General features: G+C 50.7%; 1 protein-coding gene across 1 annotated transcript in view; it reads left to right on the top strand.

The window, feature by feature from the left end:
* COL22A1 (collagen type XXII alpha 1 chain) overlaps nt 1–18,619 on the top strand; it is a 219,550-nt gene that overhangs the window by 152,562 nt on the left and 48,369 nt on the right. Inside the window, exons 43-46 of the mRNA XM_081502987.1 lie at nt 9,166–9,201; nt 10,049–10,102; nt 10,750–10,794; nt 14,982–15,029. Of these exons, the coding sequence (XP_081359113.1) occupies nt 9,166–9,201; nt 10,049–10,102; nt 10,750–10,794; nt 14,982–15,029 (183 nt within the window). The remainder of the gene's footprint in view (nt 1–9,165; nt 9,202–10,048; nt 10,103–10,749; nt 10,795–14,981; nt 15,030–18,619) is intronic.

Genomic DNA, 18,619 nt, shown 5'->3' with positions numbered 1-18,619 from the left:
GGAAGTCCTCAAGAAAGGTTTTTATCTGCAAAATAATATCTATGAAGTGGTCTTCGGATTGGTGGTTTTGGTGGATAATTCACATCAGTCTACTAGGAAGCTCCAATACTCAGTGGTTTTCTGATATGATTGCTAAGCCTCATAGAATCCAAACTGCCCGTGTATCATTGATGATATTGCTGTCATTGTCATTATCTTAACCAAGAAGCACAATCAGACTTTACTCCCATTAAATGTAATCTGAATATAAACTGGAGCAGTGCATGAGCTGGTCTCTGCTTGGTTCCTCATTCAAGAAACAAAGTAGTACCATGCTTAATTTGTCTCTTACAGAATCTGAGAGGAAGTCCAGTGTATTACAATGTGTGTGTTCAGTCACTAAGTCTTGTCCGACTCTTTGCCACTCTTTGGATTTCCCAGGCAAGAATACCAGAGTAGGTTGCCATTTCCTTCTCCAGGGTTATCTTCCCAACCCAGGGATCGAACCCACGTCTCCTGCTTCTCCTGCATTGGCTGGTGGGTTCTTTACCACTGAGCCACCTGGGAAGTGCCATTACCCACAGCACCACTTGTTAACTAAAACCCCCTCTCCTTGCCCCAGTGCTGTGTTTACGCCCTCTCGCTCTTTCCCTGAAATTCTCCCCAGGAAGTCTTGTCTCTGTTCTCTTCCTCCCAGAAATGACCGGAAATGACCACCTCGCTTCCATTCCACTCCCAGCAACAGGGCTGCCTTCAAGGTGGGAAGACCAGTGCCCTTGTGTCTTCCTAAAGGCCCCTGGAAAACAGGGAGAAGGCAGGTGGTATCCTCTTGAAATGTCCAGTTTTAATCTGTTTTTCTTAATTTCTCTGCTAAAATTGCTGATGAAAGAAACCCCTCTATTGCATCAGCTTTATCTTTCGTCTTTGGCTGTCTTTTATACTCTGTTGGTAACTAGAAGAAACAATATGGGAAAAGATGTAGTGAAGAAATACAGCAGGTTCGGGCTTTCTTTTTGTTTCTGAAATCCTGCTTTTAATGGCGCCTTCTCTGCCAGAGTCAGGATTCTGAGTCCTGCAGGCATTAGCCGCTTAGAATAGAAACTGTGACTGGAGTGGTCCCGCCATCATTTCATGGGTCTCTGCATGTCCTGTCCACTCCCCAGGGATTCACCATAGGAAAACCTCAATCAGAAAGCCAGGCATCAGAGGGGGACACTTGTCACCCCTCCTCCCACTTCAGAGCCATGAAACCGCCCCTGAAATACATCCCCACCCAAGTGATTCCACCTGAAAAGTAATTGGCTGCCTCCAGCCGAGAGGCCACGAGTCAACCGCTCGGGGTCCTTCCTCCACTTCCACTGATTAAAAGCTTCTGTGGTGGGTGAGACCTTACTGAGCTTCCATAAATCCTGTCTTTGGCTGCTGGCCCGGGCTCCTTCCTGGTGGCCGAGCCGTCTGTGTGAAGGTTCAGGGGTGCTGATGACAAGATGTGAGTGCACCCCTCACGCCCCAGGCTCGGCAGCCCCCTGCCGTGGGCTGAGTGGTCTGTCTGGTGCTGAGTCCAGAGCATCCCCGTCCTCAGCCCTTCTGTCCTGTGAAAGCTGGTTTATCCTTTGTTGAAGGCTGGGCTTCTGCATTAGCATCTTCTGAGATCAGGATTCAAGGGCTGCAGGTTTATTGGGGGAAATTATCTCAGAAATCACCTCTTGGGGAGTGGCATTCTCCCCCGACAAGGCCCTGGAGACGACAGTGGAGCTGCAGAGGTGTTCTCCAAAAGCCGGGGCAGAGCCAGGGTTGACTCCTGGTGGGCATCAGTGAAGGGCTGCTTTGAGGTTTGGGTGGAGGGGGGCTGGAACTCAGGCCAAGCATCCCCTTGTGGCTACAGATGTCCCAGGACAGGCACCTCAGCCAGGACCTGCCAGGTGGGTGTGTGCCCAGAGGTGCTGGAGAGGGTCAATGAAGGTGTCTGGGGATTTCCAGCTGGCTCAGTGGTAAAGAATCCTCCTGCAATGCAGGAAGACGCAGGTTCGATCCCTGGGTCAAGAAGATCCCCTGGAGGAGGAAATGGCAACCTGCTCCAGTACTTTTGCCTGGAGAATTCCATGGACAGAGGAGCCTGGTGGGCTGCAGTCCATGGGGTCGTGGAGAGTCAGACGCCGCCGAGTGATCACACTTGCACTGGAGGTGTCTGCTTCTGCAGTGCTCTCCAGGCAAATAGTCTGAGGCTCAGACGGTGAGGCGACTTGGCTGATGTCACACAGCTAGTCCAGGGCCAGGGCCATCCCTTCCCATCCTGCGAAGCCAGCTCTCTTCCTCTGCTTCAGCTGGCCTGTGGCTTCCCTAGCGTGGGTGGGATTGCTCATTTCCATCACCTCTTCACATTAAGGCTGGATTCCTCTGGTCCCTCCTCCTGTGGCTCTGTGCTCCAAGGCTTGGGCATCCAGAAGCAGCACTTACCCCTTGGAAGGGAGCCCATGGCTTTCTCTGCCAGCCTCTGCACATCACCAGGCAGGGGAGTGGATGGAGAGGCAGTTGTTTGGTGTTTCGACTTCTCCCTTCAAGACATTAACAAAACATCCCTTTTATCTTAAGGTTGCTTCTGATCTTCCTTAGCGCGGTCTGATAAGCTTAAAAATGACTCAGTTAGGCCTGAAAGCAGATCAGAGTGCTGTTGAACTTCACTGAGCCTCTGAGCCTGAGGTCAGCGAGGGCGGGGCTCCCCCTGGCAGCCTGCACCCCAGGACCCCGGCCTGAGCAGTAGTTTGTAGATCAAGGGTACAGGGAGGGTTGGTCATGTTAGTAGTAACACCTGGAAGCTTGCCTTGAACCTTTAAATGCCATAAAACTCCTCCCCTGATATCTTTCTCAGCCTCTGTTGCCTGGAGTCACGTTTCCTTTCTCTAAGTCTTCAGCGTTCCCTCTCTGGAGTCACTTGTTCTGACTTTGCCCAGGCACTGAGGGTTCACATACAAAGAAAATGAGCTCACAGCCCTTAATAGACCTACAGACTGAGAGAGGAAGCACAGCACTGATGATGTGTGAAAACATCTGTCAGGTGTCCTAAGTGGAGCTGTTCTTTTTTCCCACTCCCCGCTCTTCCAGGAAGTCATAGAACAAGAATAGAAATGAAAGCCACTAAAAGCTGGAGCGGTCATGACCACAGCTCCCATGGCTTGCCCACTAGCAGCGTCCAGCTCTGAGCAAGATACCCACACTCATCCCCTCCGTTATCTCACGGGCCTCCTCTCATCCAGTCCTCCCAGCCAGCCTGCCACGCAGATCCTGTTCTCTCTTTCATTTTACAAATGAGGGAATCCATGTAGGAGATGTGACACTTGCTTGAAGTCACAGTTAGGACATTGGGGAGCTAGGATTGGACCCCAGCATTCTAGCTCCAAGCAGATGCCCTTAGCTGCTCTCCAAGCCAGGGCAGAAGTAGAGCAGGAGTTCACGTTTACATCGTCCTTCCTTGTGCCAGACTTGCCAGGTGCTGCTAGTGGTAAAGAATCCACCTGCCAAGGCAGGAGTCTCAGGAGACGTGGGTTCGATCCTTGGGCCAGGAAGATCCCCTGGAGGAGTAAATGGCAACCCACTCCAGTATCCTTGCTTGGAAAATCCCACGGACAGAGGAGCCTGGCAGGCTACAGTCCATGGGGTCTCAGAGAGTCGGACACGACTGAGTGACGGAGAACACACTTTCCTTGTGCCAGGGTCGTCTCACATTCTTTACTGCTTTCAAACTACCTGACTTGCAAGTCTCGCTGTTGTTTCTGTTTGTATGTCTTGTCTCCTGGTTTAGTCCAGTTCCTTTGGCTCTAAGAACCACACCGCTGCTCCTGCTGACCCCAGATAGGGCTGGCCTGTTGCCCTTCTAAAGGAGTGTGTGCAGACAAGTAGCCCCATCTCTCCCAGCTGCTACTTGGGGAACCCAGGCATTTCTTGGCAGTCACCCCAAGGACTTAGGGCAGGTGCTGCAGCGACACTGCCCCAGACCCAAGTGTGTGTGCTGTGTTGCTTCAGTCATGTCCAACTTTCTGCGACCCTATGGACTATAGCCAGCCAGGCTCCTCCGTCCATGGGTTTCCCCAGGCAAGAATTATTGGAGTTAAGTTGCCATTTCCTTCTCCAGGGGATCTTCCTGACCCAGGGATCTAACCCGTGTCTCTTATGTCTCCTGCATTGGCTGGTGGGTTCTTTACCACTAGTGCCACCTGGGAAGCCCAGACTCCAGGAGCTTGTATAATCAGGAGCTGAGTATCCCAATCTTGGCTTTTAGATTGAGGTCTCAGGGGAGTCTTCTGTTGTTGGAAGAAAAAAAGGTTTTAAATAAATTTCTACTCTCATTTCCAATTGAAAATGTTCCTTTCTAATCTCAACAAGGCTTTTTTTGGCTCCTAATAATAATCCCCAAGGCATACTAAGCACTTACACAAATGGGCCAGGCTCCAGTGCATGGCTTTTTAATGCATTACCTTCCTCAGTCTTCTCAGCGGTCCTGTGAGCCTGAACTGTGATTGTGTCCAGCTTACAGATGAGGAAACTCAGGCTTTGGAGAGGTTCAGACAGTGGGCCTGACTCGTCTTCTGAGAAGGCCAAAGCAAATGTTTGAACCTGCCCTGGGAGCCCAGTATGTAGCCTGGTACCCATGAGCCCTTCAGATAAAAGATGGTGGAGAATAAAATATGCTGTGTCTTCAGATAGATATCTATGGGAGGAGGAGCAAGGTGGAGGTGATCAAATTTCAAATTTAGATACCTATAAATTGCAATTTTTTAATTGATGAAACAAGATTTATTATTTGGTCTTATGGAGCTTCCCATGCTCTGGACTTTGCTCACAGAGTAGCTCAGTACTTCCTGGCCCCTGTGTTTCCTGTACACCCATACTTGGGCCTCAGGGCTGGAGCAAATTCGGGTTTGATCTTTCTGTCAAGACTTCACAGGCTGTGTGTCCTTCCAGCAGGAGGTATCCGACTTCTGGCAGTGTCTTGTCCTGAGGTTCACAGCCTTTGATGTCTAAGCCTTAGATCAATTAGCACATCAAGACTTGGAAATTGGTGCTCTCTTAGCTCAATCAGTTCTTTTATGTATTAGCTCCAGTCCTTCTATGTGGAGAGCTGTTCCCTCATTTACAATTGGGATACCCAGTGGAGCCCTTCCTACGGAAGGCCGATTATAATGTTTTCCTGTTAATTATTTTCAAATAACTACGTGGTTCCCTGGTATCTTGCAAAGATGATCAATGAGGTGTTTTTGGGTTTTATCAATAATTTTGAACTCAGATTTAAACACATTCAATTTGTTTTAATATATGGCAGATATTCTTCCTTTTGCTCTCGAGATTGTCTTATTTTATGCAAATAGGAGCGGAGCCTCTTCGGGTTGACCCTTGGAGAGGGAAATGGCAACCCACCCCAGTACTCTTGCCTGGAAAATCCCATGGATGGAGGAACCTGGTGGGCTACAGTCCACGTGGTCACAAAGAGTCAGACACGACTGAGTGACTTCACTTTCACACTTTTGGGTTGAGCCTAAGTACTTTGACACACGCCTAGCCTAGGAGTCTTTGTGCTTCCCAGGTGGCGCCAGTGGTAAAGAAGAAGTGGAAGTGAAAGTTGCTCAGTCATGTCCTACTCTTTGTGATCCCATAGACTATACAGTCCATGGAATTCTCCAGGCCAGAATACTGGAGTGGGTAGCCTTTCCTTTCTCCAGGGTGTCTTCCCAATCCAGGGATCAAACCCAGGTCTCCCACACTGCAGGCAGATTCTTTACCAGCTGAGCCACAGTAGTAAAGAACCCTCCTGCCAATGCAGATGTAAGAGATGCTGGTTGGTAGTTCCCTGATCTTTGGAATGATAGGATGTTCCAGATTTGAATATATTCCTTGCCCAGATCTGGGATCAGTCATTTCTCCAAGGAGTCGTAGTTCCTTTTAAGTGGAACATGGTATCAAAGGCCAAAATATGTGTGTTGGGTCAAGTGACTCTTGAACAAACCCATCAGAGGGCGTACCTCTGAAATAGGGTCGTTATTGTGGAACACATGTTTAGGCTTCAGATTTCAGACTGACATTGGGAAGTTGTTACACAATGCCTCCTCCACAGCACACGCCTCTATTTCTTAAAAGTATAGTAGCAAGATAGCTGTGGGAATGCCTGTTACGGGCCAGACACTGGTCCAGTTCTCTACTTAGAGTATCTTCTGCTTCTGATCACAGGAGCCAAGGTGATCGCCCAGCTTTGTATTATAATTAAGGAAGCTGAGGCTCAGAGAAACAAAGTAATGTGCTCAAGCTCAAACAATTAATAATTGAGAGAACTAAGATTTGAAATGAAGACCCTTTTGACAACCAATTCCATCCTTCACACGTGGATGTTCTGTTAAATGACAGATGAGAGGAATCCAACAGTTAGTCTGATGAACAAGTCAATTGCTTAAGGTGGATCTTGGAGTTTGATTTGGAAACAAAAAGTGCCTCTAAAATCTGGCAGCATTCCCCAGGCCAGTAATAAACTGTCCTTAGTCCTTGAGGAATAAGTATACAGCCTCAGTAAGGAACTACTATGGTAGGAATGAAATTTGGATGTATGTGTATTACTCCGCGGGTGCCATTGACCTTCAGCTTGATGAGAGCATGAAAGCTCATGGAGGGAGAAGTGACCTATGAGTCAGGGAGATTCTGGGTGGGATTCTGAGTCCATTAAAAAAAAAAATTATTTACTTATTTTTAGCTGCGCTGGGTCTTCATTGCTGCACAAGGACTTTCTCTAGTCGCAGAGAGTGAGGGATACACCCTGATTGCAGCACTTGGACATCCCTTTGCGGTGGCTTCCCTTGTTGCAGAGCATGGACTTGACGTGCACGGGCTTCAGTAGCTGAGGCTCCCGGGCTCTAGAGCAGAGGCTCGGTAGTTGTGGCACATGGGCTTAGCTGTGCTGCAGCATGTGGAATCTTCCCGGACTAGGAATTGAACCCGTGTCCCCTGTCTACCATGCCTGGTGTATGAGGCTCTCAATACATATTTGCAGAGTGCAATAAGGAAATTATTTCATATATTTCTCTTAAAGAAATCTTCTGTGAGGGTTAAAAAGGCTGTTTGTGTTTCTTGAGAAGATTTTTTAGGTTGATATGTGTAGAACACTGGAGTAGGAAATGGCAGCCCACTCCAGTATTCTTGTCTGGAAAATTCCACGGACAGAGGCACCCACTGGGGCTCCGTGGGGTCCCAAAGTCCATGTGGTCGCAAAGAGCCCCACTACTGAGCACACACCCCCACCCCCACATCGCGAGGCAGATTCTTGCCCACTGGACCACCAGGGAAGCCCCGAGCCCATTGTCTTCTTTCCTGCTTGACTTAGTCCTCTGGAAGTTTCCCCTAGTTTAGTGCTCAACTCTACACTGAAAACGATGCTTATTTTATCAGGAATTTCTGGGATGTATTTAATGGGAAGGCTTTTAGGTTACCTGGTCTGTCGTACTGTCTGGGGCCTGTGCCTTTGTGTGAAGTCTCTTCTTCCTCTTTGGATATCTCGGAGGTTCTCCTGGGCGCCGCTTCAGGGACACACAGGGACCTAGAACGGGTGATGGGACTCACCCCGCCTGGAGAGTGACTCACGATGTGGCTTGGGCTGGTTCTTTTTCTCTTCTGGCCTTAGTTTGATCATCAGTGATGAGGATGATAACACTTGATTTTCAAGTTCTCATACCATACAATTTTAATTTTAGCAACATGCCATGTACTGTGCTCTGCCGTGTCCCAGCTATGCCCAGGGCGGTGCTGAGTCCTGCAGAGTGTGTGCTGAGTGCCCCCAGGGCAAAGGAGAGAGGACAGACGGGCCTGGAAGTGGTGACAGTACCAGGCCATCCGTCCCAGACGGGGTGACCCGGGGGCTGGGGACCGGTTCCGGCAAGCCCCCTGGGAGGAGCCTGGGAGATGTCCAAGGGTGCTGACATCTACACTGGGAACCCACGTGTGGTGAGGAGAGCATGTCCAGGCAGGAGGGCAAGGCAGTGTCTTCTCTGCAGATGCGGAGGCTTGGGGCCTGGGGCCAGTGCCGCTCGCTCGGGGCCTGACACTCGACACTGTTGCCTCAGGCAGGGCGCACATCTTCCGTGCAGCTCGGGAAGCCAGGTTGTGGGCTGGTCACACGTGTGGGATGGCATACCCTGGTGTGTGTGTGCACGTGTGCAAGAAAGGGCTCCACTGCAGCATCAGCCACGCAGCCCACTCCGGGGGGTCTAGACGTGCCCCTCCCCCCCCGCCCATCCAGTCGAAGCAAGCACTGCACGCAGCACGAGAATGCTGAAATGCAGGGTCCACTCCACACCAGGGCTTGAGACGGGCTCAGGCATCAGACACCTGCTGGGTGCCAGGATGGGGCAGCACCAGTGCAGGGCAGATGGAGAAGGTTCCAGGAGGATCCCCACACACAGCGATAGTGGGTGGTATGAGAGAGGGGGTGACACTGTACCTTAAAGATGGAGGGAGTCACCGCCATTAAAAAGAATGACATAATGCCTTTTGCAGCAACGTGGGTGGGCCTAGAGATTATCATAGTGAGTGAAGTAAATCAGACAGAGAAGTAGAAATATCATATGACATCCTTTATATGTGGAATCTAAAAAGAAATGATACAAATGAACTTACTAAACAGAAACTGACTCGTAGACTTATGGTTGCCTGGGGGAAAGGATGGGAGGAAGGGATAGTTAGGGAGTTTGGGATGGACATGTACACACTGCTGTATTTAAAATAGATAGCCAACAAGGACCTACTGTATAGCACAGGGAACTCTGCTCAAGGTTACATGACAGGCTGGATGGGAGAGGAGTTTGGGGGAGAATGGATATGTGTACATGTATGGTTGAGTCCCTTTGCTGTCTGCCTGAAACCATCACAACACTGTTAATCAACTATACCCCAATACAAAATAAAAAGTTTTTTCTTAAAAAGAGATGGCAGGGCGTTAGCTCTTCCTTAAGGACCTAGCCTTAGAGATAAGCACCACAGCACATTTAAACACATGTTTCACTTTAAGGACCTAGCCTTAGAGATAAGCACCACAGCACATTTAAACACATGTTTCACTTTAAGGACCTAGCCTTAGAGATAAGCACCACAGCACATTTAAACAAACAAGTTTCACTTCCAGTTTGCTTACTTGCTTGTTTGTTTGTTTCTTAGGGCCCCTCTGGACCACCAGGAGAAAAAGGTCCTCCGGTACAGTATGACTTAAATACAGGGCTGTGTCTTGATGGGAGAAATTATGCTCTAATCAAAGCCATTTGAAGTTGGAGGGGCCAGCAAAGATGGTAGTTTAAAAAAATCTTTAACGTTACACGGTGCAAACTCTCCAAGACCCAGGCACTCACCTGTGGAATGGTGGAGTCGGGAGGCGGGTCGTCCGGTGCCCTGAGCTCCAGTGACAGCTGGGCAGACCGGCACTGCCTTTGCTTTTCGCCACCTCTGCTTCCCTCTAGATGGACAGCTGTAGTTTCATGCATGTCATCACGTTGCCAGAGGAAGTAATTTTAAATCCCGGCTTCACTGCCCCAAGCCACAGAGCCAGGAGCCAGTGAGGATGCTGTCTTAATCTGTGAGGCGGGTGGGAAGGTCTAGGAAGATTCCTGCAGGAAGTGAGATCCGTAATTGAAAGATGACTTGGGCCCACTCCCGATACCGTCTAGAAATTGTCAGCAGGATGGCAATGACTTTCCAATAAAAAACAGTTAACAGTCACCTGAGTCGCCTGCACTGGGCCTCTCACAGGTCAGTCTGTCCAGCTGGCAGGCCCCCGAGGCTGGTAATCGACCCTGTGCCCCGGGGTGGGCTCAGGCCCGTCTCACTGCAGGTGTAAGAAAGGGGCCTGCGAACGGGGCCTTGGCAGTCAGACTCACGGGGGAGGTTTTCCGGAGTGTTCTCTCTGTGTGTTGAAAACAGCCACTCCTCAAGCACGTTCCATCAGATTGCTCAGAGCTCCAGACCGTTGGACAAGGAGAACCGACCCCAGGACATGGGGGCCTTGGTTTTTGTTGTAACTGTTGGGGGATGTCTTCTTTTTCTTCAGGGATCTCGAGGCCCACCTGGGTTTCCTGGCCCCCAGGGACCAGCTGGCCGGGATGTAAGTAAAGACAAGCGGTGCAGGCTGTGTCCCTGCCGACCCCCGCCCTCCCCCTCTCCCCGGCTCCCTCGACCAGGAAACCCCTGGAGGAGCTGTTCTTCTGCACTGACCCTGCCCACTCCCCCAGGAGCTTACTGTATGTTTGGCTTCTCTGTTCACTGTGACCTCTAAGCGTGTGTTGTCTGCTTGCACTTCTTTTGCTTCTGTGTGATGCTGTCAGAACCGTGTATGTTCCTGGGTATATCCCACACAACACCTCCTGCTGTTTTGCCCTCCTCTTTTTCAAACTCAGTCCTTCTGCCTGTGTTTGGAAAAAGACGGCCGGAGTTGAAGATTAGATGTGTGAGTGTGTGTCCACATGTGCACACACACATACGCACTTTCAATTTTGTGTTTTGGAAAGGAGTTCTAATAGGGGTGGCTTACGATTCTGAACATTTGCCCCAGTTGATATATCCTGAGAAGCTTTGGGTCTTCAGCTGAGGTTAGAAGCCGTGAGTTTTTATTGGTGCCAGTCTTCACGGTTGGGTGATCTGTTTTCCCCTGAGTTGCACTTGGCAGATAGAGAGGTTGGAGAGGAGGGTGGGCAGAGTGGATCAGGATTATGTGCTTAGCAGAGTTAATGTTTTCTTTCTTCCTTCTTTTAGGGTGTACCAGGAAATCCAGGAGAAAGAGGGCCCCCTGGCAAACCAGTATGTCATCTAACTGTTCTGGATGAATCTTGGCCATCAGGGGTTTAGCCAGAATAAAATGCAACTCAGATGGCTCAAGAAGCTTTAAGGAGGGGCTTTTTACAAAGTTGTGGGCGGAGGGAACTAATCAGAGGTGGCTGTGACCACCAGAGATAAACTCAGAGGGAAGCCAGTACCACCTTGTGCTCATTTTCAGAGCCAAGAGAAAGCCGGAATGGTGGGAAAGGGACTGCCAGATGGGAGCGGAAATTGTGGGTTCAAAGCCACTGCCAGGAAGGCTGGCCAGAGGCTGGGAGGGAGCAGTGCCCACTCCCCTGGTTTCCCCATATGCCTCTCTTTGGTCCAGCTTGCCTGAGAGCCAGAGGCAGGTGAGTCTCCTGACACACCCCCAGGACTTGCAGCAGGACAGACAGGGTTGGGTGGGGACCTGGGGGTGAGCAAATGGGCAGGAGCTGCCTCCATGGCTAGTTCCTCACTGGCCCGTGTCCTGCCCCTTTTCTCAGTAATGTCAGTTCCTTCCGGTTTCCCCCTTTTAGAGTAGAAACTTTCTTTCCTCTCTCGTAAGGAGAGCTACAGGAGCTTGCGCAGGACGAGACAGTCCTGAGCATCTCGTCATGGGCAGCATGGCTGTGCTCTCAGCTCCTACAGGTGTCCCCCGTGTGTAGTGCGTCACCTCTGGGAACTCAGCCCCCAAATTAAGTTACCAACGCCAGAGATGCTCTGACGGCTTAGCCACCTAACCAGGCTACCAGTGGCCCCTCCAGGGAAGGAACAGTGAGGACGAGCGGGTCTGGGTGGGCAGGAAGCTGCAGGGAAGATACAGGAGAAATCAACCCTTTGAAACCTGCTGCCCGAGAAGGAGGAGACAGTGGCAGCCATGCCTGGGGAGTCCCAGGCCTCAAGACTGGTGTCAGAAACCAGGGAACTCCCCTGGGCGGAGGCTTGCCCTCAGGATGGCCGTCTGTCTGCTCTGTGAGCCCGGGCCTGCTACAAGTGTCAGTCAGGCAAGGACCCAAGGCCTGGAGGCCCCTGAGGGCATGAGCATCTGTCTCTGCCTCGTCCAGGCTTCTGGGCACAGCAGACAGCCCGAGGGGCACCCTGGTACCCTAGAAGGGTCCTGAAACTTCACTAAGACCTGCCAGAGGGATGAGTGAAAAGTCTTGCTGGAGGTTGGGGATACTTATTCATATGCTCCTCCTCCTCCACGGAGTCAGATTTGCAGCAGCCAAATAAAGCTCACAGAATCCACCCCGGTATCCAAGTGCCAGGCCCTGGTGAAGTGGGTGGAAGAGTTAAGGTTCAGGCTAAAGGCTGAAGGGGGTCCAGATGACTTCTGCCGAATCCAGACCTTGACACCTCTGCAGAGAGAAGTGCGTCCACAGAGTCCAGTGGACAGGATGGGCTAACCTTGACGTCTCATAGCTAGTTTCGGGCAGAGACAGAGAGCATCGATCTCTCTCTACTACCTTTAAGTTCACGGAACACACTCCCCCGACGTGGTCCCGGGTACTGCTGAGTCGCTGTCAGGGTCTCTGGTCTCGATAATCAGACGAGTCACATTCTCAGGGGTCCCCAGGACTCCCCTCAGGTTCAGTGACTCACCAGAAGGGCCCCCAGAGCTTGGGAGAGCTGTTACACTCAGGGTGACGGTCTATTGCATGGAAGGAGCCCCCAAGACACGAGGCTGAGGCCTCCACGTGTCCCCGCCCCACACTCAGCTCTCCCAGAAGTTGTGTGTAATCCGAGTCCACAGCAGGGACCCTGAGTGGTCTGAAATTCAGCGGGTGTTGCCATCGATGGATGCTCACCCAGACCAGGCGTGCCTCCCTGGCTGGTCTTGGTTTCTCCACCGTCTCTCACCCTCCCAGAGGTCAGACTGACAACTGCCTGGCCCCAGGCCCCCACTGTGGATGACACTGTTAACTTCATGGCCCAAGGCCCTGGGTAAACAGAGGCACTCTTCTCAGGCAAGACAGTCCAAGGACTTAGTAGTCATCTCTCCAGAGCAGCCGGGGCCAGACCTGTCTTTGCAATGTGCAGGGTTGGGACAACCAAGGCCTCTCCTGCAGTCAACAGCCCTCTGAGGGTGGACAGTGGGCCCTGGGCAGGGTTCCCCCAGGGCTGCACCCCTAGAATCCCTGTAGCAGGAATCCCCTGTCTATACTCGGGTGCTCTAGAAGCAGAGCCTCTGGTGGAAATTCTTGTGCCTAATGATTGATTAAGGTGAAACCTGCCAAGATTGAAGAAAACAAGGCATGGTGGGGGAAGAGGCAGTCGAAGCTGTAGGTTCAGCGGGAATCTAGCCTCAGCCTGATCCCACAGGGAGCTCTCGGGTGTGAGCAGCAAACAGAGCTAGCCCTTCAAGAAGCGGTTCTTACTCACCTCCACGTCAGCCCATCATCAGTGGCTGTGTAGCTGACGCCTCTGTAACCAGCCAGCCAGCGTCCTGGCAGCAGGTGGTTGGTGCCCAGGAGGTAGTGAGGGCCTGGGCAGGGCACAGACTGTATCTCTTCACCCCAGAACTTCCCACCCATCAACAACCGACTGGCCACCGCCCCGGCACCGGCCTTGCTCCTGTGTTGAGACCTCTCTCAGGAGGCCCACAGAAATGGGTCACAACGGGATATTAATTAAATTATCCCCAGGCCACACTGTACCTAGACGGGAAATCCACCCCTTGTTCTCTCTCTCCTAACTGATGCCCAGCCATGCTCATAGAGCTCTAACAACTCTACAGAGGGCTCAGATGACAGCGGAAAAATAGCCCCAAAAATATAAGGCCAGCAGTATAAAAATCTCCCAATTTGTAAAAGAAAAAAAAAAAAATCTCCCAATTTGGACAGTATGAATCTTATGTTATTAACTTGCCAGGGGGAAACATGCAGTGTCAAAATAAAACCCCTCTCCCCTTTTAAAGTTTTAATCAGTTAACGTGTGCACAGGTTGGCCTTCCTCCCCGGGGTCGGTCTTAGATAACTAAGGATATTCTAGGCTTTGTCCAGCAGATGCAGCCTAAGCGAGCTCTCCCTGCAGGCTAGGGGCCCCTTCAGAACCTCCAACTCTGACTCAGTCCAACCCCAGTCTCTCAGGTGTCGTCCTCTTGCAACTCAGAGCAGTGATTGAATACTTGAGCATTCCAGCTCAGGAAGCATGGCGTACACCCAGCCATTGCGAACGTTATCCTATACAAACTTACACAATGCCTCTGCCACTGTCTGCAGCCACGGGATGTGGCAGAAACCCCATGGAGTCAGGGGAAGAGGGGCAGCCAGGAAATTGTCTCTGTAACAGGCTAGACTGGATTCACAGTTCATAAACCTGAACTCAGACTTAATCAGAAGGAAGCAGCCACCACAAGTCTGATAGTGGTCCCAGGCATCCCACATTCTGGAGGAAACCTGCCACCTTCCCTCTGGACAGTGGGCTCTCAGGCACTCCTTGTCCACTGCGACCTGCAGAAGTTTGCAGAGTAGCATGCCAGTCTCCAGTCCTTGCCTAAGAATCCCTCTTTCCTTCAGCGTCGGCCTTTGCATTTCCATTTTCCTTCCCAGCTTCGTGTCCTTTGCACCCCAGGGTGAACCCAGCCTCCACTCCACTTGGGCTCTGGGCTAGCCATGGTCACAACACATCACTTCCCAACTCACCGTGGGTTTGAATGTGAACTTGGTGACCTTCAGACTCCTTCACATCTTAAAGGCTTTGTAATTACTCCTGATTTCTGAACTCTCCTTCCTGAAGTTAGAGATGTCCAACTCATAAAGACGAATGAGGCTTAAAATGCTATCTCACCTGGGAGAACTGAAGGAATTGCTTTAGATTCAGACTAGATTGTGAATGCCAGATAGCAGCAGCTGTTACCCACCTGGAGTAAAGGACAACCCGCCCCTTTTGTCTTCCACAGAACCCATAGGACCTGCTGGTGTTGATGGAAGGGGGAGGAGGGGCCAGCAGGAGAGAGAAAGGGCCCAGAAGACCGGGGACCAGAAAGTCTAATGTTAATTAGGACTTGCTCAGAAGAATCTGCCTGTGGTTCCCAAGTGTGGGGAGTAGACCAGGCTCTTTGTGTCCTGTGTAGACGTGTCACCTGTTAACAGTCACATTTTGAAGGCTGCTTGCTGCAGAAGCATGGGATATGCAGTGTGCACGCATGTGTGTATGTCTGTATTTATTTATTTTTACTTTGACAGGGCCCCTCTTCAGTACTGTCTCCAGGGGATGTAAATCTCTTGGTGAAGGTAAAAACATAAATGTGCATGCGTTTTGAGAGTTGTGACGGGGATACTGGAGATGTCAATAATATGGTTTTTTTTGTCTGAACAAGTACGTTAGAGTATAAACAACTGTAACAACATTTGTTGAGAACACGCTGTGCCAGCAATGTGCTAAAATCCATTGTCCAGCACAGAAGCCACTGGCCACATGTGTGAATTTGAATTTAAGTTTAATGAAAAAAATGATTCCAGTCCTTGGTCACACTAGCTACACCCTAAGTACTTACTCGCCACCTGTGGCTAGCGGCTGTCTCATTGGACAATACGATCCGTCATCACGGCAAGTCCTCCTGGGCGGTGCTGTGGTTAATGCTTCACGTGCATCTGTAGTGTCTGCAATTGCTCCGTGAGGTTGGTACCATTTATGTTCTTGTTTTGCTTGTTAGTTCCTCAGTTGTGTCAGGCTCTTTGAAACCTCATGGTCTGTAACCTGCCAGGCCCCTCTGTCCATGGGATTCTTCAGGCAAGAACACTGGAGTGGATAGCCATTCCCTTCTCCAGGGGTCTTAAGACTATCCTGGTGTCTCTGTGGTGCAGTCAGTTAGCACATCCAGCGGTTAACTGAAAGGTGAGTGGTTTGAGCCCACCCAGGGATGTGTGTCACCCTTTACAGAGCTTCCCTGGTGGCTCAGTAAAGAATCTGCCTGCAATGAAGGAGACCGGGGTTTGATCCCTGCATCGGGAAGATCCTCTGGAGAAGGGAATGGCAACCCGCTCCAGTATTCTTGCCAGGAGAATCCCATGGACAGAGGAGCCTGGTGGGTTATAATCCATGGGGTCGCAAAGAGTCAGATAAGACTTAGTGACTAGCACTTTGTTTGTTAGAAACCTGCATCACCATGAGGGTCAGTAACTTTCTGGGAATAGAATCCAGTCCTCACTGAGTCCAGAGACTGACTTTGGACCCCACACAGGACTGCATCCTAGGGTTCTGAAAAGACAGTCCTGGGCAGAATCCAGCAGGTTGGGTGGGGAGCCTAATGATGCCAGGTCCAGGGTGCAGGTGCCGAGCGGTGGAGTGAGCTCCTGGGCCCTTGGCCAGGCAGAGTCTGGATCTGAGCGCAGACGGAGCTCATCGTCAGAACCATGGCACCCTCTCCCCAGGGGGCGGGAGACATGAGCTGAGCAGAGCTCTGTCGAGATAGGGCACGGAGAGCTGGCTGCCTGGGAGCTCAGCCAGGGACCTCGGGTCTTAAACGGAGAAGAACGGGGAAAGGCAGGGCAGAGGGGGTAAGATCCATGTTTCTGGAAGAGCGGTCCTGTGGCCATGCACTGGGGGACCATTTTCTACCTCTGTTCTCAGCCTTGGTCTGAACTTTGGGTGGAGCCTGGCCCTGCATTTTGTGTGACCATCCCCTCTGTCATCTCCTGTCTTCTAAAAACCACTTGGGAGGCATCTGACAGCACCAGGTTCTTGCATGAGAGCAAGGGAGGAGAGCAAAAGGGAAAAAGGAAACCTCAGAAGCCTGGGACTTTTGATCTCTCTACACATTGAGGTGGAAAATGATACATTTTATGTAAAAATGAGGAGTGGAGCAATCTTTCCTGATTTTTACTGGCAAGAGGGAGATTTTTTTTTTTTACAACCAGGACATGGCAAGAAATCATTATCTATTGATTCAAGTCTTGTTTAGTACAGGCTTTTTAGGGTGGATGATTTTTCCCTAGTTCTGTCCCACTGGAAGGCATTGGGTTTGCCTCGGTTCTCGTCCCCCCCTCCCCTTAAGGATTTCAGCCTCAAAGTGCCCCAGTCTTTAAAGCAGGGATGACAGGAGTGACTGCCGTGTGCAGCATTGAGACAGATGTTTAGTCAAATTGATACTTCTGACCTGCCAAAGGATGTAGCAGCCAGGAACTGCAGAGAGAATGTGAGCACCTACATTCAGGGCAGCACCTGAGACTCCCTGGCCTTCCAGAGCTGTGCTTTGCCTGGAAACTCTGTAGATGAGAGCCTGGGCCATGTGGGTTTGCCCAGGTCTGCAGAGTCACTATCCTGGCTTCCTAGTTTATAATCACCCACTGCCATCTTGATGTCAGTTAAAGCCTGATGGGCTGTCTGGTCCAGGTGGCTAGTGGGGGGAACCCTCTCTTGCTGAGAAAGCATCTTTCGTTACAGAAAATTTGCCTCATTCTGGTCATTGGAAAACTGCCTGAGTAGAAACTACGTATTCTAAGAGTTCCTGTTTACTGAACTTCCATGGTTGCATCTGTGCCCGAGAGGTCATCCTCAAGGCCTCTCCATTAGACGATTCCCAGGATAAATATTATTTCACGCAGTTCCTGCCAACAACCCAGTTGCTGTTGTCATTCAGTTGCTCAGTAGTGTCTGACTTTGTGACCCCATGGACCACAGCACACCAGGCTTCCCTGTCCTTCACCATGTCCTGGAGTTTGCTCAAACTTGGGTCCATTGAGTCGATGATTCCATCCAACCATCTCATCCTCTGTCATTCCCTTCTCTTCTTGCCTTTCAATCTTTCCCAGCACCAGGGTTTTTTCCAATGAGTTGGCTCTTCGTATCAGGTAGCCAAAGTATTAGAGCTTCAGCCTCAGCATCAGTCCTTCCAATGAATATTCATGGTTTATTTCCTTTAGGATGGACTGGTTTAATCTCCCTGCTGTCCAAGGAACTCTTAAGAGTCTTCTCCAGCACCATAGTTAGAAAGCATCAATTCTCTGGTGCGCAGCCTTCATTATAGTCCATCTCTCACATCCATCCATGACTACTGGGAAAACCATAACTTTGACTAGATGGAGTTTGAGTACTGTTACCTGCTGCCTTTTGCAGAGCAGGAGGGGGCCACGGATGGGCCAGACACTTGTTCAAGGTGACAGAGCTGGGTGGTGGCACAGCCACCGCTCGCTCCCAGTGTGACCAGCTCCACTTCCTCATGCTCTCAGCTCTCTGCTCTCTGACTTCATCTTTGCATGTATCCGAGCTTCCTGACAGCTACCTGATGCAGGACAGGCAGGTAGTGAGTTCCTTGGCTGTCAGCTAGAGGTTTGAGATGTAGGCTACACGCTTGGCAGGAACATGCACTGAGGGTTCAGGAATCCAGCAAAAGTTCGTGTGAGATGATCTAGAGGTGATTTCCATGCCTGGCAGGAGACTGCAGCATCCCTCTAGGTTTATGCAGTGTTGAGCGTTTGCTTGGTTTGCTGTCCTGCACCAGATACAATGATACAGTTCAGTTCAGTTGCTCAGTCGTGTCTGACTCTTTGCGACCCCATGAACTGCAGCACGCCAGGCCTCCCTGTCCATCACCAACTCCCAGAGTTTACCCAAACTCATGTGCATCGAGTCGGTGATGCCATCCAGCTATCTCATCCTCTGCCATCCCCTTTTCCTCCTGCCCCCAATCCTTCCCAGCATCAGGGTCTTTTCCAATGAGTCAGCTCTTCGCATGAGGTGGCCAAAGTATTGGAGTTTCAGCTTCAACATCAGTCCTTCCAGTGAACACCCAGGACTGATCTCCTTTAGGATGGATTGATTGGATCTCCTTGCAGTCCAAGGGACTCTCAGGAGTCTTCTCCAACACCACAGTTCAAAAGCA

This window comes from Giraffa tippelskirchi, chromosome 6 (assembly GCF_054371585.1).
Source record: "Giraffa tippelskirchi isolate mGirTip1 chromosome 6, T2T-mGirTip1v1.2.pri, whole genome shotgun sequence".
Classification (NCBI taxonomy): Eukaryota; Metazoa; Chordata; class Mammalia; order Artiodactyla; family Giraffidae; genus Giraffa; species Giraffa tippelskirchi.
The sequence above is the reverse complement of the archived record's forward strand: the minus strand, read 5'-3'. Positions and strand labels throughout refer to the sequence as shown.